This window comes from Penicilliopsis zonata (assembly GCF_001890105.1).
Source record: "Penicilliopsis zonata CBS 506.65 unplaced genomic scaffold ASPZOscaffold_4, whole genome shotgun sequence".
NCBI lineage: Eukaryota > Fungi > Ascomycota > Eurotiomycetes > Eurotiales > Aspergillaceae > Penicilliopsis > Penicilliopsis zonata.
Genome location: NW_019208914.1, coordinates 485,209 through 511,980, shown reverse-complemented (window position 1 = coordinate 511,980; position 26,772 = coordinate 485,209). Strand labels below are relative to the sequence as shown.

Sequence of the window (26,772 nt, the reverse complement as noted above, 5' to 3'; positions counted from 1 at the left end):
TGTCGGGTGTCGGAGGTCTGGCAGCAACCAGCCTACGCCGGCGGACCGGCAGCGCAGCGAGCGCGAGGACGGCGAGGGGGCGAGAAACGTCGCGGAGGATGCCGGCAAACCTGATCGACGCGAGCGGGGGCGGAAAAGGGCGAGAAAGAGGGCGGAGTGGGCGAGGGCGCAAGAGGCAGAGCGAGTTCGCTGTTTGGTGACGGGGGAACAGGCGACGGACGCTGATAGAGGAGAAGGTTGGGTCGGGCCACCTGACGGCCTCGGCACGGTGCCTGAGGCAGAGACAATATTTACTGATCGTAGTCTGATACTAGTACTACAACATATAGTAGAATATTATTACTTGATTATACGAATATACTGGTAAGAATTTATAATTACCATACTACATATATACTCTACTTCCCAGTCAAGGAATGACGTACGGTGCTCGACAAGCTGACGCCGTCCTTCAGGCTTCAGGGGTGGATCGCGATGAAACTCCAACGCCAATAGAGAATCTGGTTCGGCTTCATCTGGTTTCATCTGAGTCATGTTACAACTGTAATAGTTAATACGAGACTATGGGTCTGTATAACTGCGCTAATACATACGATAGAATACCAGATAATCTCAATATACGGAGAGGTACTCTGTAATAATAGCTCAAACTTCTAGATTTTAACCCCACGTAGAACTCACCGCCTCAGATTATCTACAGTCTCAGTCTCTATCTCTGTCTGTCTATGTCTCTGTCTTGGTCTTGGTCTACAATACTAAGATTAAACACTGCATACTGTACTGCTGTGTACTGCTGTGCAGATGCCGAATGACTTCAACGAGGGCACCCCCCTGATCCTCCGCCCGGAGGGGAGGACATTCCAGACGAGGCAGCTGCTCTTCGTTCTCCTACTGGGGTACCCTCTATCCCTCTATCCCTCTATCCTCCTGTCCCTATTAGCTACTATCTACTGAATTAATTCCTGTTAGACAAACCCTAGCCATTGCAAACACCGCTGCCAGCAGCTTCACCACCCTGCTCGCCCGCCACGGAACCTCCATCCCCGCCGCGCAGACGATCCTCAACTACGCCCTGCTCAACTGCCTGTTTACCCCGTACACCGTCTACCGCTATGGTTTTAGACCTTGGACCCGTCTTCTCATCCGGGATGGATGGAAATGTAATACCCTATCAGTTCTTTCCCAGATAGAAGCTAGTCTAACCGGTCCATGTACCTATCTAGATGCCATCCTCGCCCTTTGCGATGTCCAAGGCAACTTCTTCATCGTCCTGGCATACCGGCACACGACCATCCTAAGCGCCCAGCTCATCAACTTCTGGGCCATTGTCGTTGTCGTGCTCGTGTCGGCTTTCTTCCTCGGTGTTCGCTACCGGCTGGTCCAGATCGTGGGCATCCTCACCTGTATAGCGGGGATGATCATTCTCCTTGCCTCGGACAAGATCACAAACAATAACGGTGGAAATGGTGGAAATGGTGACAGCTCGGATCTCCTCAAAGGAGATCTGTTCGCTCTACTCGGGGCAACCTTCTACGGCCTCACAAACACCGCAGAGGAGTACCTGGTGAGTACGCGGCCGGTCTACGAGGTCCTGGGCCAGATGGCGTTTTTCGCAACCCTCATCAACGGCGTGCAGGCGTTGCTTTTCAACGGAGATGCACGGATAGTCTTCGACGGACAGACTTCGGTATATCTTACAGGGTATACCCTCTCTCTTACGCTGTTCTATTCTCTCGTCCCGTTCCTGCTCCGTCGCTCATCGGCCGCCTTCTTCAATATCTCCCTGCTGACCATGAACTTCTGGGGGGTCCTCATCGGCATCGCCATCTTTCATTTCCATGTCCATGTGCTCTACCCGCTGGCCTTCCTCTTGATTCTCCTCGGTCAGGTCGTTTATTATATTGGTCATCGCGAGGAGAACCGGCTCCCTTGATAGCTCTATCTACTAACTAGTACATACATTATCGGATTTAACTAGATATACTCCGTACTTAGATGTACAACTACATATTTACTAGTAATACCTTAGACTCAATAACAAAACCATAGACCATAGACATAGACAGACCATAGACCATACCGGGCCATAGACAAACCAACTATCAACACCGCACCCGCCTTTTTGTCCCCATTCCTGTGCTAACCAAGCCAAGGAAGATAAGAAGCTGACACGAAGACATAGACAGAGAAAGATCACAAGCTCCAAAGAAGATCGGTAAGATGAAAGAAGAATGAAAAATGAAAAAAACACCGTCCTCCAGCCGAACCAAGATCCTGGGTAGATACACCAAAAAAAAGGATTAAAAAAAAAAAAAAAAAAAAAAAACAGACAATAGAGAAATAAACAGATAATCAAGAAGAGAAGAGAGGAAACGAAAAGAAGAAGAAGAAAAGGAAAAGCGAAACAAACAAAGAGAAGAAAAGACTCCCATAGCAATGCTATGCCAAACGTATGTACCGTGCTCTTTTCTTTCCAAGTCCAATTTCCAAGCCCCCGGCCAAGATCAGTAAACCAATGGAACCGTCTCACAAACGCCACATGCGATCATGCTGAACCAAGAGTGAGTATAAAGTGTCGTAGATAATAATTATGGAGAAAGAGGAAGAGAGGGGGGAGAAGAAGAAGAAGAAGAAGAAGAAGCTCAAGGCTTGAGATGGAAACAATTCATCCCCAGACGGAAGCTTGCACGCCCAAGCCGTTCTTCCCCCACACGCCGCTGCTGTTCCCCCAGCCCAGCCCGACGGAGGAAGAAGAAGAAGACTCCTTGGCCCCGCCGGAAGGACCTGCCGCAGCCGAGCTGGGCGGGTTGTTGGAGGCGGACGAGGTGGAACGCTCGTTGGGTCCGCCGGCCATGGCATCCTTGGAGAAGCCGAAGCCTAGCGGCGAGGGCAGCGGGGTTGTCGAGCGCTTGTTCAGCGACGGGTTGATCGCTACGCCACCGGGGCCGCTGCCCGGCGGGCCTGGGCGAGACGAGCCGATGGGACCGACCATGTTGGATTTGGCGGTCGGTCCGGCGCCGCTGGGGCCACTGCCAACACTACCGCCACGGGCGGAGGGCGAGTCGGCACCCGTGGGCGACGAGGTGGAGGTCACGGGCCCGTCCACGCTGCTGTCCAGCTTACCGTACACCTGGTTGACGTTGACGCCGGAGCTGGGCGACGAGGTGCTGTTGGCGCGCGAAGGTGACTGCAGGGCGGCGGCCACCTGGTTATCTGGGGCGAAAGGGTCGACGCCGCGCGGGGAGGAACCGCGCACGCCGGAAGACGGGGTCGCTCCGGCCTGGCTGTCCGGGCGCGAGGAGTCGTCAAAGCTGCCAGCGGGGAAGAAGGCGGGGCTTTCGTTGCCATAGAGGGCGCGGTGCTGACGGGTGAGAAGTTCGCGACGGCTCTCCTCGCTCATGGCGGCCGGGCTGACGGAGCGGTCGGACTTGGTTCCAGACATTTCGGCTAGAAGGCCTTTAAGACAAACACATGTTAAAATATATATTATACATGAGAAGAAAGGCAGCAGTGGGGAATATGACAAGAAGAAGAAGAAGAAATCAACTAGAAGGACGATTACTGCCACGTACTTCGGTTGTACTGCTGCTCCTGGTGGTAGTTGCGGAGCTCCCTCTCACGCTGCGCTGCCATCCGACGCTTCGCCTGCATCATCTGCTCCATTTCGCCGGGGCGACCCTGAAACCGCTGGGCGGCGTAGAACCCCTGAAGGTTGGGGGACGGGTGCATGCGAGCACCGTCGAACTCGCTGATCGAGTGGTGTCGGGGAGGCATCGACGAGGCCGAGCGGGGGTCTTGAAACAGAGTCAGCTCTGGAATTTGCGTGTGTGTCCCGTGGCGGCCTTGATCACATACCATATTCGGGGTAGGGACGGCCCATCATCATCGGCATGGAATCCCGTCGAGGAGCAGTCCACAACTTGCCGCTCTTGACAAGGTTATCGATGGCGCGGTCAACCTCTGAAAAAAAAAAATCAGCCATACAAATTCCGACAGATAGCCATATTTGATCCGAGTGATCGATGAGGGTCGATGAGGATCAAGGCATCAAAAAACGGCTTTGAAAAATTTCTAGGGGTCGTACCGTCGAACTGGGAAGAAAATGCCGGAGACTCCTCACGTTGGGACACAGAACTCGATCCTACCAAAAAAAAAAATGAACACCGTCAGTTTCACACACGCATGACATTTGTACTTTATCTAGCGTTCTCTGTCGTACCTGACCGTGACGGGGGCGCAGGCTGCTCCCAAGACACCTGGCGCGCCGAGGGCGCTTGCCAGCCCTGAGGCTCGTAGTATGAGGCGGACATGGCTGGTCTATCTGCCTGCGGAGTCGAGTCGAGTCGGAGGACGACAGACAGAGGAAGGAGAAGAATATCCTTTCGACTGCTGGATCAGGGGGGGAAGGAGGGTGGTTGGGCCGGACGGCAGCGACGGAGAGACACAATCTGCAGCGTAGAGAAAATAGTAAGCGGGCCGTTTGGTTCAGACAGCGCACAGTGCACATAAATCAACATTCGACCACCTTCGCCCAGAGAAGGAACAGAACACGGACTAAAAAAGAAAAAAAAAAAAAAAAAGGAACCGATGAAATGGGAAACTAAAAAGAACAGATAGAATAATCCAGAAAACAAGGCAGATGCGGAGATCAGCTGGCGCTGGAGGCGACACACCCGATGACATCGACCGGGGCTATTCACCAATGCGAGGATTGTGCTCCCAAGTCGGCTACACCTCGGAGTGCGTCTCTCTCTCTCTCTCTCTCTTTCTCTCTCTCTGTATTCAGGCTATTTCCAACCAGACTTTCTCTGTACGTACAGGCGTAAATTTGAAGCGTGTTGGCGCTTTAATAAACGATCGAAACAGAAATGCGACTCACCCTGAATCGACGGGAGAAAAAAAAAATCCCGGGGAAGGCTTACAACCACGAGACGAGACGGAAGACGACGGACAGGCCTGGGGGAGGCACAGGGCGTCTCGAGTGGTGGGGAGAGGGAGGACCGCGAGAAAGAAGGAGAGAGAGAAAAAAAAACAGCGCGAGCAAGAGGAGAAAAGGAGGGGGGGGGGGCCAGAGAGGGAGGGAGGGAGAGAGGGAGAGGGAGAGGGAGAGGAGGGGGTCGTGGAGGCCGGCCTAGTCGGTGGGTGTCGGTTGAGAGGACGGAGGATAACGGCGTATTCTAGATACTTGGTGGGTGTGTAGAGTGGTAGATTACTATTGTAGAGTATTATTATTATGGTGTCTATTGATTACAATTGTATTATTATTCTGTTGGTTCTGTCCGACTGTCAGATGTGAGTGTGAATTATTATTTGGTCCTTGAGGGACTCTCACGATATGGACTGACCGAGAACCGGAAATTGCCGTCCCACTCGGATCATAGTAATAGTAAGTACTACATATAGTCAGACATTATTATTGTATTTGGTTAACTAGTGAATATATTCTATTCTTGATTATTCTTCTGGAAGAGTATATTATCATATCTTATTATGATATATAGTGATATATAGTGAATAATAAACCTCTTTCCACATACTTCATATACATATACCAAGGTTCAGGGGCAGTGGGGCGGCAGTCTCGGATCTGGCGCATCGTTACATTTGAGTGTTGATGGTTATTGATGTTTTGGAGAGGTATATTTAGTATGGAGTACGGAGTATACGGAGTATACGGAGTATACGGAGTACTTTATAGTACATAACTACTATGGGTAACTATATAAATCCGGAACATACTCATGCACTAGGAAAATACCTACTGACGGACATGTACACTATTGATTATATGGTCTTCTATATATTTAGGTACTATGGAGTACGTACTAACTATATAACCAGTATCTGTACAGTGCCCAGTTACGTAACTGCATAGTTAGATCTTCCATCCTAATATACACTGCCTGGACCTTGCTCTACCCCTCTCCATCGAATCCAAGATAAGGAATGCTCTTTGTTCCGAGCTCTGGTCTAGAAACACGTGGAATCGATCAATCCGGAGTCTCCAGAATCAAAGAACCCTCGAGGTGGTGGCACGATCAAGTTGCTATAGTAGTCCATCGGTGACACTTGTCTATTCACACCATCATCATTAGTATCATGCCATTTGTTGTAGATTAAAAAGGTAGTACAAGTATAAGAAAAAGTATTTGCTTAAATAAAAAAAAAATTAGAAAAAAGAACGACAGCTGCATGATTCGAACATGCGCGGGCGAACCCACTAGATTGATTGGTCTTGGACCATTCGAGTCTAACTCCTTAACCACTCGGACAAACTGTCTTGATTGTGGATGGTCTGCCTTTAAATAAAACATAAAATAAAACAAGGCCAGCTTGTGGACAGAGTAAAAGAACTATTCAGTGGTTTATACCGGTTATTCTTCAGTGCAGCAGAAAATTCCCTCTTTTTGAGCAATATTACCCAACGGAATAGTCCACTATCCCAGTATTGCCCAATTTACTATCGAGTCCCTTAATTATTATAGGCATTGTCTATTGTCGAGGTCGCTCTCCCCTTAAAACGTGTGGAGGCACGGTCGTTCCTGGCCTGTCAAAGAGAAACCTCCATCAATCAATCACTCTCCTCACACCTCTCCCCCCATCCCATCCCATCCTGCCCTCTTCCTCTTGACCTCCTCTCCTCTTTCTTTTCCCTCAATTTTTTGTTTCTTTCCCCCTCTCCTTCGTCGCCTCTTAACTGTCTCTGGTCCTTCGCTACTCCACCCGACCACATAATTTTGCTGGTCCCCGTCGCGTTGTCTCCGGTCCAGTCCCCGATCAACCACCGTTCAACCCCTCGCAACACGACTCTCGTCCTCGAGAGAAAAAAAAAAAAAAAAAAAAAGAACCCCCTCCACCCCTGCCCCCTCCGTCTCCCGCTGCCTCCAGGTCTCTCCGTTGCTGCGGGCCTCAGCTTTACGTCTTGTCGTCCCGTCGAGCGGACTGATTGCCTCTGGATTTCTGGACCGAACGAGGGGCTACCGATCCCGCCAGCAACCCATCAAAGAACTGCACCAACTCTTACCACAGAATACCAATCCTCCTCCTCCGTCATCCCTCTGTCGAAGGCCAACGTCGTCTATCCGGGGCGTTGGAATCGCCGCCAGTCCGACCCCCGATTGCGTCTCCTATGGGCATGTCGATTTCGCCTCTCCCGCAGGTGGCCCTACACCCACAATAGCAGCCTCCGCCCATGGCGTGGATCCTGCCCGGCGATGCGCCCTCTGAGTCCCCCGGGCGCCCGCCATTGACCTCGCAGCAGTCGAATTCCTTGCCCTCGACCCCCTATCAACATGCGCGCAACCTCTCCTTCCACTCTCGCTCGCCCTCGCCGCCTCGCGGCAGCACCTCGCCCCGTTCTACCCACTCCGAGACCACCCACCTGCCACCCTCGCTTCGGCCCTCCGGCGCCGTCTGCAAATATGAGACTAGCATGGCCTTCTTTCGCCGCCGTATGCCCTACACCCTCGGCGCCGACCTGCTGCCCGCCGAGAAGGATGGCCTCAAGGACCGTCTGGCCCCCGGCGAGGAGAAGACTCTGACCGATGACATCCTGCGGCTCTACGACCAGCTGCTGCCCTCGGCTGAGAGCGATGACCGCCGTCGCCAGCTCGTTCGCAAACTGGAAAAGCTCTTTAACGACCAGTGGCCGGGTCGCGATATCAAAGTCCACGTCTTTGGCTCCTCGGGGAACAAGCTGTGCTCAAGTGATTCGGATGGTACATTACTCCCCCCCCCCCAATCCCCAAGAATAAATGAGCAGTGAAACTGATCTCACTTAGTCGACATTTGCATCACCACAACCTACAAAGAGCTCGAACGTGTGTGTCTCCTGGCAGAAGTCCTCGCCAAGCGTAAGGCCCCCCTTCCCCCCCCCCCCCCCCCCCCCCCCCCCCCCCCCCCCCCCTCCTGGGCTGTAACAATGGTTTGACTGGAGTTTATTCTAGATGGAATGGAACGCGTCGTCTGCGTCTCCCACGCCAAGGTACCAATTGTGAAGATCTGGGACCCAGAGCTTCGGCTGGCCTGCGACATGAATGTCAACAACACGCTCGCCTTGGAGAACACTCGCATGATCCGGACTTATGTTGATGTCGACGAGCGGGTACGACCATTGGCCATGATTATCAAATATTGGACCAAGCGCCGAATCTTGAACGATGCTGGTATGTTCCGATGCTTTAGGACAAAAGAGATTTTGCCCAACAGAACCCCCCAAAAAAGAAAGAAACTAAAACCGTCTAGCTTTGGGCGGTACCTTGAGTTCGTATACGTGGATCTGCCTAATCATCAACTTCCTTCAAACTCGAGATCCCCCCATATTGCCCAGTCTACAGGCCCGTCCGCACCCGCAACGGCTCACGACGGACGGTCTAGTTTGTTCCTTTGATGACGATCTCGACTCCCTGGCTGGGTTTGGTCGGCCAAACAAGCAGACCCTGGGAGATCTACTCTTCCAGTTCTTCCGCTACTATGGTCATGAGCTTGACTATGAAAAGAATGTCGTCTCCGTCCGCGAGGGCCGCCTGATTTCGAAAGAACGCAAAGGGTGGCATCTGCTGCAAAACAATCGTCTCTGCGTCGAGGAGCCTTTCAACACCTCGCGCAACTTGGGCAACACTGCCGACGATACCTCGTTCCGTGGTGTCCATATGGAACTCCGTCGGGCCTTCCAAACCATCGCCGAGGGCAGCCTGGCGCACTGTTGCGAACAGTACGAGTATCCGCCGGAGGAGGAGCGATTATGGGAACGTCCACCCCCTCAGCCGAAACCAGTGCTCTCCGCAACCCCCTCGACCGCCATCCGCGGCGGGCGAGGAGCTGGCCGTGGAGGAGGTCGCCATTCGAATCATCGTGGCGGTGGGGGGGGCGGAGGGCCGCATCTCAGCCGTCGGACCTCGCACACGAACAACAATAACAACAATCACAACAGCAGCAGCAACAACAACAACAACAACAACAACAACAACAACAACAACAACAACAACAACAGCAGCAGCAGCAATCGGTCGAATAACTTTCGGCCTTCGACGGTAAGCATGACCCCGTCGGAGCTGTCGCTGCACGCACAGCATGCCCAGTATCTGCTGCATGATCATCTATACCAGCAGATCCAGATCCTGCAAGCCCAGGAGCAGGAACTGCGGTTACAACTCCAGAACCAAGCGCTGCTGACCGGTCGACCGCCACCGGTCTTGATCCGCCAGCCCTTCATCCAATTCCCAGTAGCTCCCCCACAGGAGTCGACATCTTCGTCCACATCAACGTCATCCTCGACAACAACCAATGCATCGAACACGACGACGACAACGGCGACCGGAGATGAAACCCCCCGCAGCCGGTCTGGAACGGTCAACCACCCGCCGTTGACGGCACCTCTGCGCCAGCCCATCTATTATCCATCAGCCTATCTACCCATTGCCGTACCCGGGGTAACAGGAAGCAGCAATACGAACCCTCCCTCGCCGTCTGCGGCACCAGTGGCGTTGCCGGATCTGCGGCGCAATCCTCGTCGATCGTCTGTGGCCAACGGCTCCCCCGGCGGGTCGCTCCGCGCCCACTCGCAGCCGGCGAGATCGTTGCATTCCCCGGTCTTACCAAACTTCATGTCCTTTGCCTCGATCGCTCAGTCTGGAGAGGGCATCATCACCAGCCCCAAATCGCCCGCCCTTGCCGTCAGTTCTCCAGACCGCGCCCAGAGTCGAAGCGAAGAGGAAGGGGATGAGGAAGAGGGCAGACGCGGCATACCCACCGGATCTCGCTCCCCCGCCACCATCCCGGCCTACTGGGATGAGAACCGACCATCCGAGTACATTGGGTACTATCTTGGCACCTCTCCGCAGATGCATACGTTCCACCAGCAACCGCCGCAGCTGTTTGCGCCTCTGTCGGCTTCGCCGTACGGCTTGACGGCGTTGCAGACTAGTGGTTTCCTCTCCCTATTGGGGGGTGCGACCCAACAAGATGTGCGATCAGCACCTGCCTTCTCGTCATCCTCTCCGGATCCCAGCTCGACGCCTTCTGCATGGCCGCTGCCGCCGCCGCCACCGCCGCGCCCGCCGCGCACAGTCCCTCGAACGATGCCCGCCGACCGGGGTCCGCTCATTATCGATGGATCGGTCCCCCTCAGCGAGTCTCGATCACCGATCCCGTCTAGTCGGGGTTTGGACTCTTACGACACAACGGCAATGATTGACCCTTATACATCTAATTCGGATGACCAGCTAATTGACACGCCGGCCAGTACGACGACCTCCGACCCGTTGTCTTCGGTGGAGACGGACCAGTCAACCTCTTTCACCCAGCCGGCGTCAAACTTACCCCCACCCACCGTCGAAGCACACACGGTGAATGGGCCGAACGTACGGCTCGGCCTACTGTCGACGCGGCTTCAAAATCTACACCTTGCGAACGCGCAGCAGCAGCAGCAGCAGCAGCAGCAGCAGCAAGCTCTGGAACCATCTTTATCGAAGCCTGGCTCGGATAAAGGCAAGTCGGCACCTCGTCTCCCCACCTCATCTCCCCATGAAACTGTCCACACGGGGAAAGGTCCTTCTGTCGTGACGATGGAGAAAACCTCCTCCGACTCGCGCTCCAAACGTCGGCCGAATCACCCGGACTCCCACGACAAGCCAAATGGGGCCAGCCATAAGGCGAAATCGAAGTATCCATCGCCGATAGAGACTGGCAAGGACCGTCACTCAGACCAAATATCACGGAGAGGACCCCATGGCGTCGGCACAACGGGTGGTAGTATTGGTCCTGTCACCCATGAGTCTGGCACTCCCCAAGGGACTGGGGCCTGGCAGACTACCAAGAAAAGACATCGACGATTCGGCAAGCCTTCACTAGAGCCCAAGCATCCGGTCAGCAACGGCGCCGAGCCGCTGCCTGCCGATGAGTCCTTGCGAAAAGGCGGTTGAACTCGTCTTTGAGAGAGAGAGAGAGAGTTCTCTTTTCTTTTTTTCTTTTTTCGACGCCCAAACTCTCTTCGATCTAGAGCTGCCATGGCTATTCTTGCATATTCGAACGATCGCTTTGGCCTTGTCGTCCGTCTCCTCAAAAGAGGACATCTATATGTGGAAGGATCCCATCAACAACCGGATCCTTGATCTTGTATAAAAAAAGAACGGCAGCCCAGTCTGCGTGTAAAACGAAAACTAGTCTGTCTCGGTCCAAGTATTTTTTTTTTTTTCTTTTTTTTTTCCTTCCTCCCCCTTTTTGAATTCCCCATTTCTTATTTTTGACGGTATAAAATCCTAGGTTTTGATTTCTGAGCTTTTTCTTCTTTTTTTATGTGCATACTGCGGCTGACGTGCCTGATTCTTTCTGATTATCCATCCATATTGGCGTTTCATTAACAGGGTCAAATCACAGAATTGGAATTGGCAGTCAAGGGGTGATTGGCTGATTTTCTGCAGTCACTGGAATTGCATGGATCATCTGGCTTTTCTTTTTTCTTCTTCTTCTTTTTTTGTCCTCTTTTTTTACATAGCATGTCATCTGTTGGTTGTTGTTGCATTACTTGGGCAGCTCTTTACGACCCTGCTTATTCTGTTGAGGCTGCTATCTTGGACAGCTTGATGCCAGTGCATAAAATCATACATAGAAATGATAAATCGTCTATATTTGTACTCCGAGATAAGATAGGAAAGTAATACAGCAAGCAAAGACTGGATATTTCGTGATTAAAAGGATGATTAATAATCTGGCCTTGCGCGAGGCAAGGATTATGTATATATATCTAGAAAATACAGGAAGGGAGATACAAAACAGCAGTCATGAGGGGGAACAAAAGAGAAAAGAAGAAGAACAAAATAAAAATAGAATAAGGGATTTTAGCTCCGTAACTCGGCGAGCATGTAGGGGAAGATGACGATACAGGCGGTCCAGAAGACCAGCAGACACTGGAAGGGGACCAAAGGGAGACGGAGGAGCGGGGACTGCTTGAAGAGCAGCCAGAGGGAGAGGAAGGCGACGGAGAAGAAGTGCGAGACGAGCACGAAGGGTTCCTGGATGAGGCCGGCGAGGAGGCCGGCGGGGCCCTCGATCATGCCGAGTTTGAAGTAGGCGAAGCAGCCGCGTTGGAGGGCGCGAAGGTTGTCATCTAAAAGACATGAGTAAATACATAGAGAGAGAGAGATAGATGTTATGTATTAGTATTAAAGGGAAGGGCATACCGTCAGCAGCAAAAAGGCTGTAGAGAGCCTGGGCGAGGATGTTAATGACGGAAGAGCCGTTCTTGCGCTTCCAGTGAAAGGAAGCAAGCTGTTTACCGACACGGTGGGTGTCTGCGAGGTCCGGGACGCGCTCTGGACTGAGCAGGTCGCGGAGGACGACGACGTCGTTGAAGGCGACGGTCATGCCGCCTCCGGTGAGCGGGTGGCGCATGTTGAGGGCGTCGCCTAGGATGACGAGGCCCGGGGTCTTGTTGGTGGAGGCTGGGAGGAAGGAATTGGGCATGGAGCGCAGCTGACCCTTTTCCAGGGCGGCGCGGAACGACGGCTGCACGCATTCCGGGAGGGAGGGCAGGACGACGTTGCGCAGGTGGCCCTTGACGCCGCCGTTCTTGACCGAGGCGGACGGCAGGTTCTCGGGGATGTCGACCAGGATGCGCGTCTCGTGCGTGCCGATCTGGTAGATGAGAATCGGCGGGCGGTGGTCGTCCAGCAGGACGTGGCCGCAGTTTGGCCGGGGCAGTTTCGCGTCAATCAGCTCCAGACCCCAGAACTTGGATTTGACCTTGGGTGTGTGTTGATGATGCTGCTTGCGGAACTTGGACGCATAACCGTCCGCCACAACAGTCATATGGCCAAAGTAACAGTCCTTCTTTTCGTCTTCTTTGCTGCTGCTGCTGCCGCCGCTGCCCATACACTCCACGCCAAGCACTTGATCCGAGTTATCACTGGTGATCAACGCCGTCGCCTTGGTCTCCACGACCGTCACATTAGGACAAGCCAGCGCCGCAGCACGCAGCCTCATCACAAACCGCCCGTGATGGAACGACCGTCCCTCCGGCGGGACCGCCGTCGGCGAAGCCACCGGGTACGGAATGTCGACCTCCTCGCCCATGTACGTGACGAAGTAGCCCGCCACTTTGATCGCATCGATCTCCTCCAAGCAGTCGCGCAGTCCTAGTTGCTCCAGCGCCCGCACCCCGCCCGGCTGCAACAGCTCGCCGACAATGCGGTCCGGTTCCTTCATCGACGCCTCCAGCAGAATCACGCTGCGGCCCTGACGCCCTAGCGCTACCGCCAGGGCACACCCCAGCACGCCGGCTCCAATAATCACGACATCGGCCTCGTGGTGTATACGTCTCCGTTGTTCGGCAACGTCTGCCCCGTTAGCAGCGGCGGGGGCGGTGGTGGTGGTGGTAGAGGAAAAAGTCATGGCGAACAAGTCAGGGGAAACGGTCAATCGAAAGCGGGAGGACAGAGGAGAAGCAATTGGAGCGTCAGAGTCAGCGACAACGCATGCTTCCAAGGGAGAAGACGCAGTCAAATAAAAACAAGGCCAGGGAAAGGGGCGGAGAGGAAAAAAGCGATAGAGAATATGGGCAGATGCGGTGGCGTGGTCAAAGCATGTGAAAGTCGCGGTGTGCTTAAGGGATAAATCACTCTGCTTACATAAAGACACGGGTTCGAATCCCGGCAGGGTCTTTTTTTTTTTTAGACTACAGTATATATATATAATTGACTGGTGAATGTATTTATTCTATTATACTGTACAGAGAATGCAGGCCATTATTCGTCGGTGACCACCATATTGGATTCGTCCCAGACACGCGCGATGACCTCCTGGTTGCGTTCCAGGGGCCCAAACAGGGCCTCGAACTCTTGCTCCTCGTCCCATCGCTCGGCCTGCTCGCGCACATTGCTCACCTGGAACAGGAACGAGTGGTTGTTGCCGCTGGGGACGCGTTTCAGGATGGTCTTCCGTGACAGGCGCCGGGGAGGCCGGCGGAAGGTCAACGACAGGGCTTCCGGGTCGCCCTGGAATTTCCGCTCGAGCTGGTCGGCGAGGTGGGCCAGGTACTCGAGGCGCAGGCTGCGAGCGCGGGCGTGCTTGGCTGAACGGGTGCCCTGGCGGGCGTGCAGGGTCGAGAGAACACGGCGCACCTCGACGACGAGGCTGTGGTTCAGCGCGGTACCGCGCGTGAGAGCCGTCAGCAGACACCACCGCAGACCTAGCATGTCGTCGAGGTTGGCGAAGCAGCGCACCATCATCTTCATGCACGTCCCGTCGAATTTCGCCGACCGCCCGTACCGAGACATGTACACCGCCTGGAGCAGCGCCAGCGCCGCTTCCGGCTGGTTCTGGCTCAGCAGCCGGTGGCTCGTCGCCACGGTGATGTGGTGCTTGACGATCATCCGCGGGTTCTCCCAGCACAGGTGGTAGAAATGGAACAGCCCGAGCTGGAGGGCCTCCGTCTCGGCGACGGCGACGTCGAGCGCCAGCAGCCGCTGGAAGAAGTACGGCATGAAGGTCAGCCGATGGCGGATCTCCCGCCACTCCGTCTCGATCAGCGCGCGCGCAGCCCCGAGCCCGTCCGAGAGCAGGGTGGCCACCACGGCCAGCTCCACGTGCAGGGCTCGCATCGTGTACTCGGCGTTTTTGGCCCGTGAGAAGCAGTCGAGCGCCTCGGCCATCTTGCCCACGTGCATGTAGTGCGCCATCTGCTTGTCGAGCGCTTGGTAGCTGTCCACCGCCTTGGACGGGGTGGTCTCGCGCAGCGTGCGCTCGAACCACGTCATCGTCTCCCGGGTGAGCGGCATTTCGTTCACCTCGTCGATGGGGAAGGACCGCTGGTCGTATCCAAGCAGCTGCTGCGACCATGCCGCCTGCGTGTACTTCACCTTGGCCGCCTGCAACATCTGCCAGAAGCCCACGGGGGAGTGCTCCAGGGCGAACCGCCGCGCGCGGAGCAGGGCCTTGAACTCCTTCTCGTTCATCGACACCCGCCACGAGCGTTCCTGGCCCACCGTGGTGAGCTCCGAGATCATATCCTTGTCGCCCCTCTCGATCAGGGCTTGCATCATATGCCGGTACAAGACCTCGTCGGGAATAATATTGTACTTGTCGATGCTGCGCATGAGAAAGTCGCGGATGGCGCCGCCCGAATGCGCCGGGTAGAACTCCAGCAAGATCCGGTCGAAGACGTTGGCGAATTGCTTGTAATTCTTCGTCAGCCCCAGGTCGTGCATCTCCTGCAGGCCGAGCTCCACGGCCTCCCAGTCACATCTGAGCGCCTTGGCGTAGACCAGCAAGCCCTTGGTGCGACAGCTTGGGGCCAGGGAATAGCGGGTCTGCATTTCTTTGGCCAGGGCCTCGGCGTCCCCGTACCGGCCAAACTCGATGTACGCCTTCAGGACCGGGTTGAACAACTTCTCGGTCGGCAACTTGCCCACCCGCGGCAGCGTCGAGAGCAGTTTCTTCAACTGCCCATTGATGAGTTCGATACTCCGTGTCTTCCGCCACAGCCCAGCCAGATAGGCTCCGCAGATCCCGCACGATCGGTCGTACTGGAGGTTGCGGAACAGGACAAACTTGGCCGTGGTCAGCCGCCGGGATTCGACCAGGCATCGGATGACCACGTCCACGAGGTCCTCTGGCAGGAAGAACCGGTGCATGTATTGCGTGTACAGCGACGCGGCGGACTCGATGCATCCCTTCTTCGCCAGCAAGACCAGCAGCGTCTTCCACATGGACGCGGGCACTTTATCAATCTCCTCGAGCCGCCGGAAGAGCGTGCGTGCAATAAACACATTGTCCTGCTTGCAGTTCAGATAGAAAAGCTGAACCAGGAGCTCCCGTCGGTCGAACGACAGCCCCTGGACGGTGGCAGGATGTGTGTCGAGAAACAGCTGAGCGGCCTCGATCGGCCGATCCCGGTCGATCAACCCCCTGATCTGTTGTATGGTGGAATTAGGCTCCCCTGTCGCCCCCTCCACAGTCGATGTCTCTAGCAGGTCGGGTGTCGGTTGTTCGGGGGGGGTGTGGCTCGCTGCCTGCGAGCGGGCGAGAAGGCTCGGCGGCTGGATCTGCGTAGGAATATCCAGATACTTTTCCGTGCCTAAAGATTCATCAGAAGATAGAGTTGCCCTCGTACTAGTGAGCTCGTATTCCAGACCCGGATGCAACGCCTCTGTCGTGATGAAGGCCCTGTCGCCGTGATGAGGCTCCTCGTTTTCCACAGAGAAAGACGGCCTCGACCGCAGGTTTCGCTCCTCCTCCTCCTTCTTGAAGGACGCCATCCCCATGAACTCGCCCGCCTCCGCCGCCTCCATCATCCGGGCCAACCGACCCGCCGCAGCGGTGGCATCGTAGTGCGGCGCCGAGGTCTGCAGCGCCCGCTTGTTCTCGACGATGCGCTCGGCAACCCGGACGCGACGATTGACCTCGTACGTCATGGCGGCGATGGTGCAGAAGCTGCCGACCGTCGAGCCCGCCAGCGCCAGTTTCCGCAAGACACGCAGCGCGTTCCGCGAGGGAACGGCCGGCGTACCGGGGCTGGGAGTCGTGAACATGGTGGTGATAGAAAAAAGAAGAACCGGGGGAGGGTTGCACCGCCGCGAGCGGGCTGTACCGTATCAACGGAGCATGAATAGGAGACAATAATCAATTCAAAAGCAGATGGATGACTAGTCGACAGAGTGGATGGAGATAAGACCACGACGACGCGCAATGGGGGTTCAGGGAGTTCCGGCAGGTTCAAGGGAAGATTTCTCTTTAGCGTTTTGAAGTGGCACGATGGCTGCGCTTGTGGTGTTTGTCGCCTGCTGGAGTCTGCTACAACATACAATGACAGTAATCAATAAGAAATGAGGGGATTAATTGTAGTAATAAAGTGAAGAGGGAATTATTCTGATGGAAGTGAATGGAAAATAATTTATGTAAAGTATGGTGGTGAAGACGACTAACAGACGAGACATAGTACTACACAAAATCTATACTATAGTCCCAAGGAAATGAGTGCGAGAAGCAGACGACAATCAACACTTGGTCATCGACGGTGATGTTACAGCAGATGTGGTTCTAGATATGCAGAAGGGTGTCTTCCTCGGCTTCCCCGTCCAGGTTGGCCTCATACTCGCTATCGGTGGAATCGACATCGGGGGTGATGACTAAACAGTTAGCGGGAAATATTACAATGATGGATATTGAAGAGAGAGAGAGAGAGAGAGAGAGAGAGAGAGACTGACCATGAGGCTTGATGAAGAAAGTGAGGCCTAGGGCTATTCCAAAACAAGCTGCCAAGCAGACAAAGACGGCCTGTGTCATGGTGCCGACGGTAGCGCTGTAGATCAGGTTGAAGACCAACGGGGCACACACTCGGGAGAGGGCATGCAGGAGGCCCGTCGCACCCAGCATCTGCCCTACGCGGTCGTGGGGGACGTGTTTGGTGAGGGAGGATTGGAGAGTAGGGGAGCCCATGCCGCCCATGGCGGTCACGATGCCCGACAGAGTCATCATGGACCCATGGCGCGAGAGGGCGTACCCGGCGTAGCCGACGAAATCGAAGAAAACGGAGAGGCGGATGAGCACGATGTCGAGCATGTCGGAGCCTGTGTTGCGATGGGGTGTGCCGTCGGCGGGGCGGTGTCTGAAGAAGCGAGTGATGAGAGGCAGCACGATGAACAAAATGACCACCTTGACGGAATTGACGATCGAGACGAAGATGCTCGACTCGACGTTGCCCCAACCGAACATGTACCCGAGATAGATGATGAGGATCTGCACCATGCCCATCGTCACGCCGAAGACGACGGTGTCGATGGCCGCCAGGAGGATGATGTTGCGGCGCAGCGCCGGGCTGGCGCCGCGAGGCCCGGGGAAGAGGGGGCTGGGTTTGCCGACCGCCGGGGCGAGGATCGCCAGCGGAGCGAGGAAATTCAGCGGGTTCAGCTGCTTCAGAGAAAGTCTGCCGTGGAAGAGGAGCGATGCCTCGTCTTCTTCTTCCCGTTGGGACCGCCGTTCCTGGTGCCGTTTCTGTGCCATGTGCTGCTGCTCCTTGGACAGGGATTCCGGGACCACAAGCGAGATCATGAGAAGGTAGAACGAGTGGAGCGAGAGCGAGGTGACAAACACCACCACAGAGTCTCCCGTCGTTTTAATCAGGAACGCCGCCAAAAAAGGGCCGAGGGCGATACCGGAGAACAGCGCGCCGTGGAAATAGCCAAAGGCCACATTTCTCTGCTCCGTGGGAGTACAGTCGGACGCGTACGAGTGTACCAGGGCCATCATGGTCGTAAAAGAGCCGCCGAGACCGTCGAAGAAGGCACCCAGAAGAAGGAAGTTCACCGACATGGTATGCGGCCGGGTGGCCACGATCAGCGTCATCGTCTCGCCCACAACAGCCATGGCAGCCGAATAGGCCATCAGCTTGGTCCGGCCATGGTGGTCTGACAACAGACCCAGTCGGGGGCTGACCAGGGCCGACAAGATGCCTGAAATCAGGCTGATATACAGCTGGAAACCCGCGGCGAGCGACTGCACCTCGGGGATCCGGCACTGGGAGTTCTCCCCGTCGAAGATCACGGGTAGGTATGTGAAGCCGGGATCACCGGCCGCCTTCTCGGCCAGATAGTCGCGGCAGACGAGGTTGAGGACCAGATTGACCTTGGGCACCGAGAGCGATCCAAACCCCAGGGTGAAGAGCAGCACACACGGTAAAAGCCACCAGATCTACCAGGAATCGTGTCAATCAAACAGCAGATCGCTGCAGAACCGCAGATCGCCGGGCACTCACACTCGGCCGCCTCCACCATGTCAGGCTGTGGAACCGCTCACAAACACCTTCTGGAAACATCTCGCCCTCTTCTCTATCCAGCGTCGACGAAGTGCCGGGGGGTTTGAGAGGGGCTTCGTCCGGTGTTCGAGTGTCCACTTCTGCTTCTTCGATGAGCACTATCTCGTCCTCCATGGCTTGCTCAACGGACATTATATATTATATAATATATATTCGATATAATAGAGATTTATTCTATTCTATTGATGAGAAGAGATCAGCAGGCCGACCACGGTTTGAGAGCGTGAGTAGGGGAAGAGAAACAGAACTGAGAACCAACCTTCCAGGAAAGCCGTGTCACAGAGGAACTATCATATAATAATTGAAAAATAATCCGACCCTGATATTGGATAACAGGGAATTAGAAAAGAGGAGTCGGAAGACTGGAGCGACGCCAGACTCGCTGGACGGGCTTCTCAACGGCCTCTCCGGTCGTCGGACGGCGCCCACGACAAGAGACCTGCCAATTGCCTAACAGCCAGGATTCAGGATCCAGGATGCCAGACTGCCAATGGCTGTGGATTGATAAGATAATCGACAAGCCACATGCTAGTTAGTTATCTGGCTCACTCACAGGAGGGGAGGAAAAAGCGCCGACCAGCGCGACTCCTTGCTTTGGGCCAAGATGAGTGGCACACGTAAAACCTGCCTCAGACCGATTTATAATCAACGCTGACCCCCGCAACTGGATTATTATTATTATTATTTTAGGTACTCCGTATTTCATACGCTGGATAAATTATATAATGTATCGTGGACTAGTATACAGCAAACAGTAAGACACGTAGCAGTAATGAATTGTACAGGTTAGACAACCATCGCGGCCTGCTCGCCAGCAAAGAACTTTTTCTGCTCCAGGCACCTCTCGCTCTTGCAGCCCTGGCAGCGGAGCGTCATCTGCAGGGAACACTTCTCTCCGCAGCGCAGGTGCTCATGCGCGATGTCGGCCAGTGCCTGTATGAAAACGGGGCTCCCGTTCAGGCTCTCGGCGCGCTTGACCCCCGGGTGGTTCGCCTCATGGATCACCTCAAGGTCGAGCTCGTACAGAGTCTCGATATGGTCGCTGGTGAAGGCGATGGGCACCAGGATCAGGTCCGTCTGGCCACGGTTCACGTACTCCTGGACGGTGTCGCTGGTCTGAGCGCCCAGCCAGGCCGATGGCCCGACCTGGGACTGCCAGCACAGCCGGTACGGGTTGCGGAACTTGAGTCGTTGCATCACCGCGTGGACTGTTGCTGCGACCTCCGCTGGATACGGATCACCTGGAAAATCGGTTAGTTGGGAATTGGAAAGATCAAAAAATCAAAGCTCAACTTGCCTCGGTTGACTACGCTCATGGGCAAGCTGTGAGCCGAGAACAAAAGAACGACGCCGTCCCTCTTATCCTCGGGGTAGGTGGCGAGCTGGGCCTCGATGTTCTGGGCGAAAGCCTCCACGAGTCCCGGGTGAGTCTGCCACCGATCGATCACACTCCATTCAATGGCGCCCACGGGCTCCTGGCCGCCGTTCGCACGCTTCCCTTCAAGTCGATTCCTCCATTTCCAGAGCTCGTTCAGTGAGCTACCAGTGGTCGAGCATGAGTACTGCGGGTACTGGGTAAATGCCACGGCGCGGCCGCCTCGCCCGCGTCCAAAGCCATCCTTGAGCAGCTGCTCGTACATCGTTTCTGTCAGCGGCGCGGCGTATCGGAATGCGACGTAGGGCTTATGCGGAGCGGTCTCGGGGGATATCTTGTCCAGGATCTTGCACATCTCCTCGCATTGATATTCGGACCACTTGCGAATCGGTGAGCCGCCGCCAATCTCTGCGTATTGCTTCTGGATCTTGGGCGTTCGTCTCTTCGCAATCAGGGGGCCGAGATACGACTGTAGTCGGCCTAGAGGTATTAAATCGGCATCGGCCTGGGCAAAGCATCAGTCAGTTCTCCTTCCACAAAGTCAAGATAGATCATTGAAAAAAAAAAAACCATACAAATAATCTGCTAAGAAAGTCTTCCACCTCGGATGTCGTTGACGGGCCACCCATATTCATAAAAACCATGGCTGTCGGCCCTTTCGAGCCCGTCGCATCTTGGGTCACCGGTGGCACAGCCGTAGCCAACCCAGACCTCCGCGTTTGGTTATAGGGAAGCAAATTTGAAGCAACCGGCCGCACACTCGTAGCTGCACCACTCCATGCCCGCCTACCATAAAAAAGGGGATTCCGCAACGCCATTTTGCGGTGTTTCTGACACCTGGCAAACTTGGTAGCGGATCGGCCGGGTTGGGACAAGGATCGAGGGCGTAGCGACACAGAACAATTGAATCACAAATAAAGAAACCAGGGAACTCGGGATCTCCCGGTTTTCTTGCACAATACCCACTATAATAAGCCGGTTTTCAGCTGGCTGATGAACAGGGAAACCCAGAATTACCTGCAACTCTGCAGGACCGCAGGTGAGATGATCTCGATCCCCCCAATCAGCTGCAACATGAATCAAACACAGACAAACAGTCCAAACAGGCAAACTCCCTCACCGCCTCACGTGATGTTCGTGTTTCCCCGCGTCGGGATCGCGTCACAGGCAGATAAGACGTGACGGGGTGATAGCGAGCGCCCAGCAGGCAGCAGCAGGCAGAGAGCCATCGGAGCGACTGCTGGTTTCTGTTTTTCGATGCTGCAATTGTTCGACATCCATCAACTCTGCCATGGCTGAAGGATACCCGCCGCGAGATGACGAGATGGAGGAGGAGGAGGAAGAGGTTGACGAGACAGTAAGCTGAAGCTTGACGAGGGCTTGCTAGGTTTCGAGGCTGCGATCGGAATACTGATGGCTGTGCGTTGATAGAGCTACAAATCGGTCAAAGATGCGGTGCTGTTCGCCATCGAAGTCAGCGAGTCCATGTTGACGCCTCGTGTGTCGTCCGATCCGAAGAAGACGGCCAAGGAATCGCCGACCACGGCCGCGCTGAAGTGCGCATACCACCTGATGCAACAGCGGATCATTTCTAACCCGCGAGACATGATCGGCGTCTTGCTTTATGGCACAGAGGCATCCAAGTTCTATGGTGAGGACGAGAGCAGCCGAGGCGATCTCTCATACCCACACTGCTACCTGTTCACGGATTTGGACGTGCCGGCCGCGGAGGATGTGAAGAAACTGAGGTCGCTGGTCGAGGAGGAAGAAAAAGCGCAGGAAATCCTTGTTGCCTCCAAGGAAAAGGTGTCGATGGCGAATGTTCTGTTTTGCGCCAATCAGATCTTCACCTCGAAGGCTTCCAACTTCCTCTCTAGGAGGCTCTTCATTGTGTCGGACAATGATGATCCTCATAGCGACAATAAGGCCCAACGCTCGGCGGCCACGGTCCGGGCAAGAGATCTGTATGATCTCGGCGTGACTATTGAGCTGTTCCCGATATCTCGGTCAGACCATGAGTTTGACACATCCAGATTCTATGACGTAGGCATCGTCCTCCTGACCCCATTCTGGGAGTGGGTAGTATTGACACTCTTTTCTTCCAGGATATCATCTACAAATCCTCTCCGACAGATGCAGATGCTCCTGCATACCTACAGCCAGACACAAAGGTCGCAACGGCTACCGATAATGGTATCTCGCTGCTGAACTCGCTTTTGTCCAGCATCAACTCGAGATCTGTCCCCCGCCGGGCACTATTCTCCAACGTACCTTTGGAAATAGGACCGAATTTCAAGATCTCTATCAACGGATATCTGATGTTCAAGCGCCAGGAACCCGCACGGAGCTGTTACGTCTGGCTAGGCGGCGAAACTCCCCAGATCGCCAAGGGGGTCACCACGCAGATCGCGGACGACACCGCGCGGACAGTGGAGAAGTGGGAAATCCGAAAGGCATACAAGTTCGGTGGCGAGCAAGTCACCTTCACGGCGGACGAGCAACAGGTGCTGCGAACTTTCGGCGACCCCGTGATCCGTATCATCGGCTTCAAACCCCTTTCCGCCTTGCCCTTCTGGGCCAACGTGAAGCACCCGACCTTCATCTACCCCACAGAAGAGGACTTTGTGGGCTCGACGCGGGTATTCTCTGCGCTACAGCAGAAGCTGGCGAAAGACCAAAAGCTGGCGCTCGTCTGGTTCATCCCTCGCCGAAACGCTGCGCCAGTCCTCGCTGCGATGCTTGCGGGGGTCGAAAAGGTGGACGAGAATGGCGTGCAGAAATTTCCGCCGGGGATGTGGCTTATCCCTCTTCCTTTCGCCGACGACGTCCGTCAGAATCCCGACACGACGCTCACAGTGGCACCGGAACCGCTTATCGACCAGATGCGCGCGGTTGTCCAGCAACTACAGCTGCCTAAAGCGGTCTATGAGCCTCAGAAATATCCGAACCCTTGTACGTTATTCCCTGTCTCTGTTATACGATTGAGTTATATGTTTATATGGCTAATTGGCAGCTCTTCAATGGCATTATCGGATCCTACAGGCCCTAGCTCTGGACGAAGACCTCCCCGAACAGCCTGAAGACAAGACGGTCCCCAAATACCGACAAATAGACAAGGTATGCTTGCGATCGTTTTGTAGAATGTATGTTTTTTCCCCACTGCTAACGAGCAGCGCGCGGGCGATTACGTCCTGGCATGGTCCGATGAACTGGACAAACAGTACGAGAAACTCTCCGCCGGTGTCACCAAGACATCGACGCTGGTCAAACGGCCGGCCGGTGACCGGTCTGGGAAGGAGGAAGGGACACGTCCTGCGAAGAAAGTCAAGGCGGAGACACCTGCGAATATCGACGAAGAGGTGCAGAAGAGTTTCGACAAGGGGATGGTCTCGCGGGTACGGTTATTCTTTACCTCTTATCGGCTTCTTTGGCTTGTACTGACGATCTGAGGAACAGCTTACGATGGCCGTTCTGAAAGATTTCCTGACGGCGCACGGCCGCTCTACTGCGGGAAAAAAGGCAGATTTGGTGGAACGCGTAGAAGAGTTTCTCGAGTATAAATCGTAGGCACTGCCTAAATTATTAAATAGCTACCTTGGGGGGGGTTGTTGAGGTATGTTCATTGTTTGGTTAATGAAAGAGTAACGAGTACAAGAATCTCAAGTAGAGCCAAAGTCTTCAACGGGCAAGATGGCCGAGTTGGTCTAAGGCGGTAGACTCAAGAGCCTAGTGTTCTTCTTTGGAGCAAATCCAAGGTTAGGTTTCTACTCTCGAAAGAGGCGCGAGTTCGAATCTCGCTCTTGTCATTTTTTTTCTTTGTTTTTTTTTTAAATTTCCTCTTGAAGTTCTTTTTTCTTCCCCCTTGCCAGATCTTTTCGCACTTTTTAAACGCCTTGTTAAGAGTTTTCTTTTCCTAACTATGATAGGGATAATTAGATGGTACTTAAGAGATATAACAAGTAGTCGCAATATATTACCACTGATATATTCGATTGCTGGGGTTCATGAAACAGACATATTCTATACTTCTAGGCATACATCTATCAACAATATATACACAATCCTATACACTCATACTTACCACTGATTCCAGCGTGGTAAACGAAGTCTATCTCGGTTATCATACTAGAATCGACCCGCCAGAGGATACTCCAGTGTTTAAGATCGAGAGCACACCAATCTGTTCTATATATATCCTGTAGACATATAGAGCACAATTCAGAGCACGTTCGAACACAAAAGATATACGGAATAGTAGAAAGTCTATTGGTATCATAAGCTAAGGTACAGGAGATCAACAATGTCCATAGACCTGACAATAACAGACCTGCTCATCGGGGCAGCTAATGCCAATGGTCAGCGCACACATCATACACACACAGAGAGAGAGAGAGAGAGAGAGATGGGACATACTATACACTGTCTTTGCCAAAAATGACATGCCATAGAAACTCCATGACACGACCACTGATGGCGTCTGTCTTGTTGGTGTCGACAACCCACTGGCGGAACTGGAGGTAGTCGCTTCGTGGGCGTTTACGGATTTGGTTGCGCGAGACGACGAACTGGGCACAACACGCCGCCCCGATCTGGTCTGGAATAGAAAGGACAGACTGTGCTGCTGCCGCTGCTGTTGCATCAGTGGGAGTTAATGAAGACTGCGAAGACTGCGTGTCTGTGATGTTTGGCGGGGTGCTTGTTCCCTCGAAGATCTCACGCCAGACCTGTTCGGTGACGTGACGGTTGTAGCGGTGGTCAGGTTTGCAGCCTGGGTTCCAGTTACAGCGGAGGTTGACGTAGCCGTTGCGCTGGACGTAACCTAGGCGTAGGGAGCGCATGGCCTCGACGTTGTCGTGTAAGGGTTCGTCGGTGTGCCAGGCCATGAAGAAGCCGGCGCGGTGGGGGTGCAGGAAGGCGACGGTCGAGGGTAGGGAATCGTAGTGGTCGATGATGTAGGTCAGGTAGGCCATTGACTCGTGGCCTTTGTTCAACGGGGTGGTCAGCGTCGAGGTATCGGCTAGAGTGTTGCGTGAGGGATTGACGACGTAGATGGCCCGTTGCCAGCTTAGACTATTAGTTAGCAAAGGAAGGAGAAGAAAGAAAAATAAACGATGTACTGTAAGAGAGTAGGAAGGTAGACGTACTCTGGAAGCTCCTCCTCCACCCAGTCCGTCCACTCGGCCTCCAACTTGGCCATGACGATGATCTTGTCGCCTGGCTGGGCGTGCGGCGCGACCAATCCCTTGTACTCGTGGGAGCGGTGATTTTTCAGCCATGCAAAGAAATACACGCCAGCACGGTACTGGTCTTCGAGGTCCAGAACATGGCACTTTAAAAGATAGACGACCACCAGGGTGGGGAGGAGACACTGCAGGAGACGGAGTCCGAGCCTCATGGTGGAAAGAATGACGAGAACGAGGGTGAGGGTGTAGATTCTCTCTCCATATGGTCAAGAATAAGTAGGCAAGAGGGTGTTTAAGGAGGCCTGGAGGCCTGGAGGCTTGGAGGCTTGGGAGGCCTGGAGCCCTCAGTTCCATGCGTACCATCGGCCGTACCTCCTCGGACACGGGCAGTACCTGACACTGCCTGACACTATCTGTACGGGTCTGTACGGGTCTGTACGGTCTGTATGATCTGTATGGTCTAGTCTGTACTTGGTATGGTCTATAGTCTGAGCCCTGAGAGCCCCACCAATCCAGGGATCAAATAAAAGCTTAGAGAACCCCCCACCAATAGGAATGCCCATCCGGGACCACGCCGCCCACGCTCAACTCTATATTTGTGGCTAGCGCGAAGCTTGGCGATGGAAGCAAAGTCATCATTCATGCATGGTAATTTACTTGATTACAGCTATCTCAGGAAGGGTACTAGTTGATAGCTGTACCTAGGATATAGCGCCTACTTAGTATACTTATAAAAGATACTAATTTAGTTAAAAAGGTAAGGTACCTAGGTACCTGTTACTGTCTAGGGAGATAGTACTATTTCTGTACTAGGTTACAGGTGTGGCGACTAGTCCTAATAATAATACCCTGGTGAGTGAATTATTGTGCCTGGTAGGGTCTATTAGTGGTACAGGTGTTACGCTATAACTACTACCTAGGTATACTATATAGGATAGTAGAGGTATTATTACTATATAGTATATATTAGTACTGTCCTAATTGTCTATATACTATATAGTATATACTACCCTATATTAGTAGTCCTACTCTATACTTGTCTATCCTTAGATTATTAGAATATCACTTAGAGCCTAACTTACTACATATATTACTTCTATAAGATAATTAAACACTAGACACCATAAAATATTGACATAAAATATAAAACATAATCTACAAGACTCTACCAGTAGGCAACAGAATTCTACTTGTACCTGAACCACCCACCAATCAAAACAGCCTGGAATGACATTCTTTTGCCCGAGTCATGGCGAGCCTCGGCTGTAACTGTGTTCCGTAATTACATACAACAGTACCAGGTACCTAGTACTAGGAGTAGAGATCTGAGGCTGTAGCATAACTAAGAGATCTAGTATCTGGTCTAGACTATCCTATCCTACAATAAATCTGGAGATGATACTATT

The 26,772-nt window shown here is 53.9% G+C and overlaps 8 protein-coding genes and 2 non-coding genes across 10 annotated transcripts; 4 read left to right on the top strand and 6 right to left on the bottom strand.

Moving 5' to 3' along the window:
• Positions 1-801: 801 nt before the first annotated feature.
• On the top strand, positions 802-1,933 carry ASPZODRAFT_14404 (hypothetical protein; the record flags this gene model as incomplete). Its single annotated transcript, XM_022724973.1, has 3 exons — positions 802-896; positions 970-1,160; positions 1,224-1,933. 3 exons carry the CDS (start codon positions 802-804, stop codon positions 1,931-1,933), a joined length of 996 nt encoding a protein of 331 aa, XP_022582765.1.
• A 732-nt stretch (positions 1,934-2,665) lies between these two features.
• On the bottom strand, positions 2,666-4,310 carry ASPZODRAFT_140568 (hypothetical protein; the record flags this gene model as incomplete). Its single annotated transcript, XM_022724677.1, has 5 exons — positions 2,666-3,456; positions 3,573-3,812; positions 3,856-3,960; positions 4,085-4,141; positions 4,220-4,310. 5 exons carry the CDS (start codon positions 4,308-4,310, stop codon positions 2,666-2,668), a joined length of 1,284 nt encoding a protein of 427 aa, XP_022582764.1.
• A 1,872-nt stretch (positions 4,311-6,182) lies between these two features.
• ASPZODRAFT_t55 lies at positions 6,183-6,280 on the bottom strand. The gene has a single exon. It is a non-coding gene; the product is annotated as a tRNA-Ser (tRNA).
• Positions 6,281-7,192: 912 nt separating this feature from the next.
• Positions 7,193-10,922, top strand: ASPZODRAFT_14402 (hypothetical protein; the record flags this gene model as incomplete). Its single annotated transcript, XM_022724972.1, has 4 exons — positions 7,193-7,718; positions 7,782-7,853; positions 7,947-8,165; positions 8,245-10,922. The coding sequence occupies 4 exons, from the start codon at positions 7,193-7,195 to the stop codon at positions 10,920-10,922; spliced, it is 3,495 nt and encodes a 1,164-aa protein (XP_022582763.1).
• Positions 10,923-11,750: 828 nt separating this feature from the next.
• Positions 11,751-13,518, bottom strand: ASPZODRAFT_165164 (hypothetical protein). Its single transcript, XM_022726700.1, has 2 exons — positions 12,180-13,518; positions 11,751-12,106 (listed from the first exon to the last, which is right to left on the bottom strand). The coding sequence occupies exons 1-2, from the start codon at positions 13,387-13,389 to the stop codon at positions 11,838-11,840; spliced, it is 1,479 nt and encodes a 492-aa protein (XP_022582762.1). The 5' UTR covers positions 13,390-13,518; the 3' UTR covers positions 11,751-11,837.
• Positions 13,519-13,742: 224 nt separating this feature from the next.
• ASPZODRAFT_150525 (hypothetical protein) lies at positions 13,743-18,940 on the bottom strand (the record flags this gene model as incomplete). The annotated part of the gene is made up of 6 exons (XM_022725632.1): positions 13,743-15,934; positions 16,109-16,115; positions 16,161-16,509; positions 16,914-16,915; positions 17,269-18,684; positions 18,749-18,940. 6 exons carry the CDS (start codon positions 18,938-18,940, stop codon positions 13,743-13,745), a joined length of 4,158 nt encoding a protein of 1,385 aa, XP_022582761.1.
• A 654-nt stretch (positions 18,941-19,594) lies between these two features.
• Positions 19,595-21,001, bottom strand: ASPZODRAFT_14398 (hypothetical protein; the record flags this gene model as incomplete). Its single annotated transcript, XM_022724968.1, has 3 exons — positions 19,595-20,029; positions 20,119-20,688; positions 20,759-21,001. 3 exons carry the CDS (start codon positions 20,999-21,001, stop codon positions 19,595-19,597), a joined length of 1,248 nt encoding a protein of 415 aa, XP_022582760.1.
• A 473-nt stretch (positions 21,002-21,474) lies between these two features.
• ASPZODRAFT_14397 (hypothetical protein) lies at positions 21,475-23,750 on the top strand (the record flags this gene model as incomplete). The annotated part of the gene is made up of 6 exons (XM_022724967.1): positions 21,475-21,540; positions 21,615-22,226; positions 22,289-23,135; positions 23,197-23,300; positions 23,357-23,578; positions 23,640-23,750. The coding sequence occupies 6 exons, from the start codon at positions 21,475-21,477 to the stop codon at positions 23,748-23,750; spliced, it is 1,962 nt and encodes a 653-aa protein (XP_022582759.1).
• A 117-nt stretch (positions 23,751-23,867) lies between these two features.
• On the top strand, positions 23,868-23,989 carry ASPZODRAFT_t63. Its single transcript has one exon. It is a non-coding gene; the product is annotated as a tRNA-Leu (tRNA).
• Positions 23,990-24,429: 440 nt separating this feature from the next.
• Positions 24,430-25,643, bottom strand: ASPZODRAFT_92664 (hypothetical protein). Its single transcript, XM_022730448.1, has 3 exons — positions 25,328-25,643; positions 24,597-25,247; positions 24,430-24,526 (listed from the first exon to the last, which is right to left on the bottom strand). Exons 1-3 carry the CDS (start codon positions 25,576-25,578, stop codon positions 24,478-24,480), a joined length of 951 nt encoding a protein of 316 aa, XP_022582758.1. The 5' UTR covers positions 25,579-25,643; the 3' UTR covers positions 24,430-24,477.
• Between the last annotated feature and the right edge of the window lie 1,129 nt (positions 25,644-26,772).

Bases quoted from the DNA above. Each gene is read 5' to 3' on its own strand.
- ASPZODRAFT_165164 (XM_022726700.1), bottom strand. From the start codon at position 13,389: ATGACTTTTTCCTCTACCACCACCACCACCGCCCCCGCCGCTGCTAAC. The intron at 12,107-12,179 runs GTATGCCCTTCC...CATGTCTTTTAG, and splicing joins CAGCCTTTTTGCTGCTGACG to ATGACAACCTTCGCGCCCTC.
- ASPZODRAFT_92664 (XM_022730448.1), bottom strand. From the start codon at position 25,578: ATGAGGCTCGGACTCCGTCTCCTGCAGTGTCTCCTCCCCACCCTGGTG. The intron at 25,248-25,327 runs GTACGTCTACCT...TAATAGTCTAAG, and splicing joins GTGGAGGAGGAGCTTCCAGA to CTGGCAACGGGCCATCTACG. The intron at 24,527-24,596 runs GTATGTCCCATC...CATTGGCATTAG, and splicing joins TTTGGCAAAGACAGTGTATA to CTGCCCCGATGAGCAGGTCT.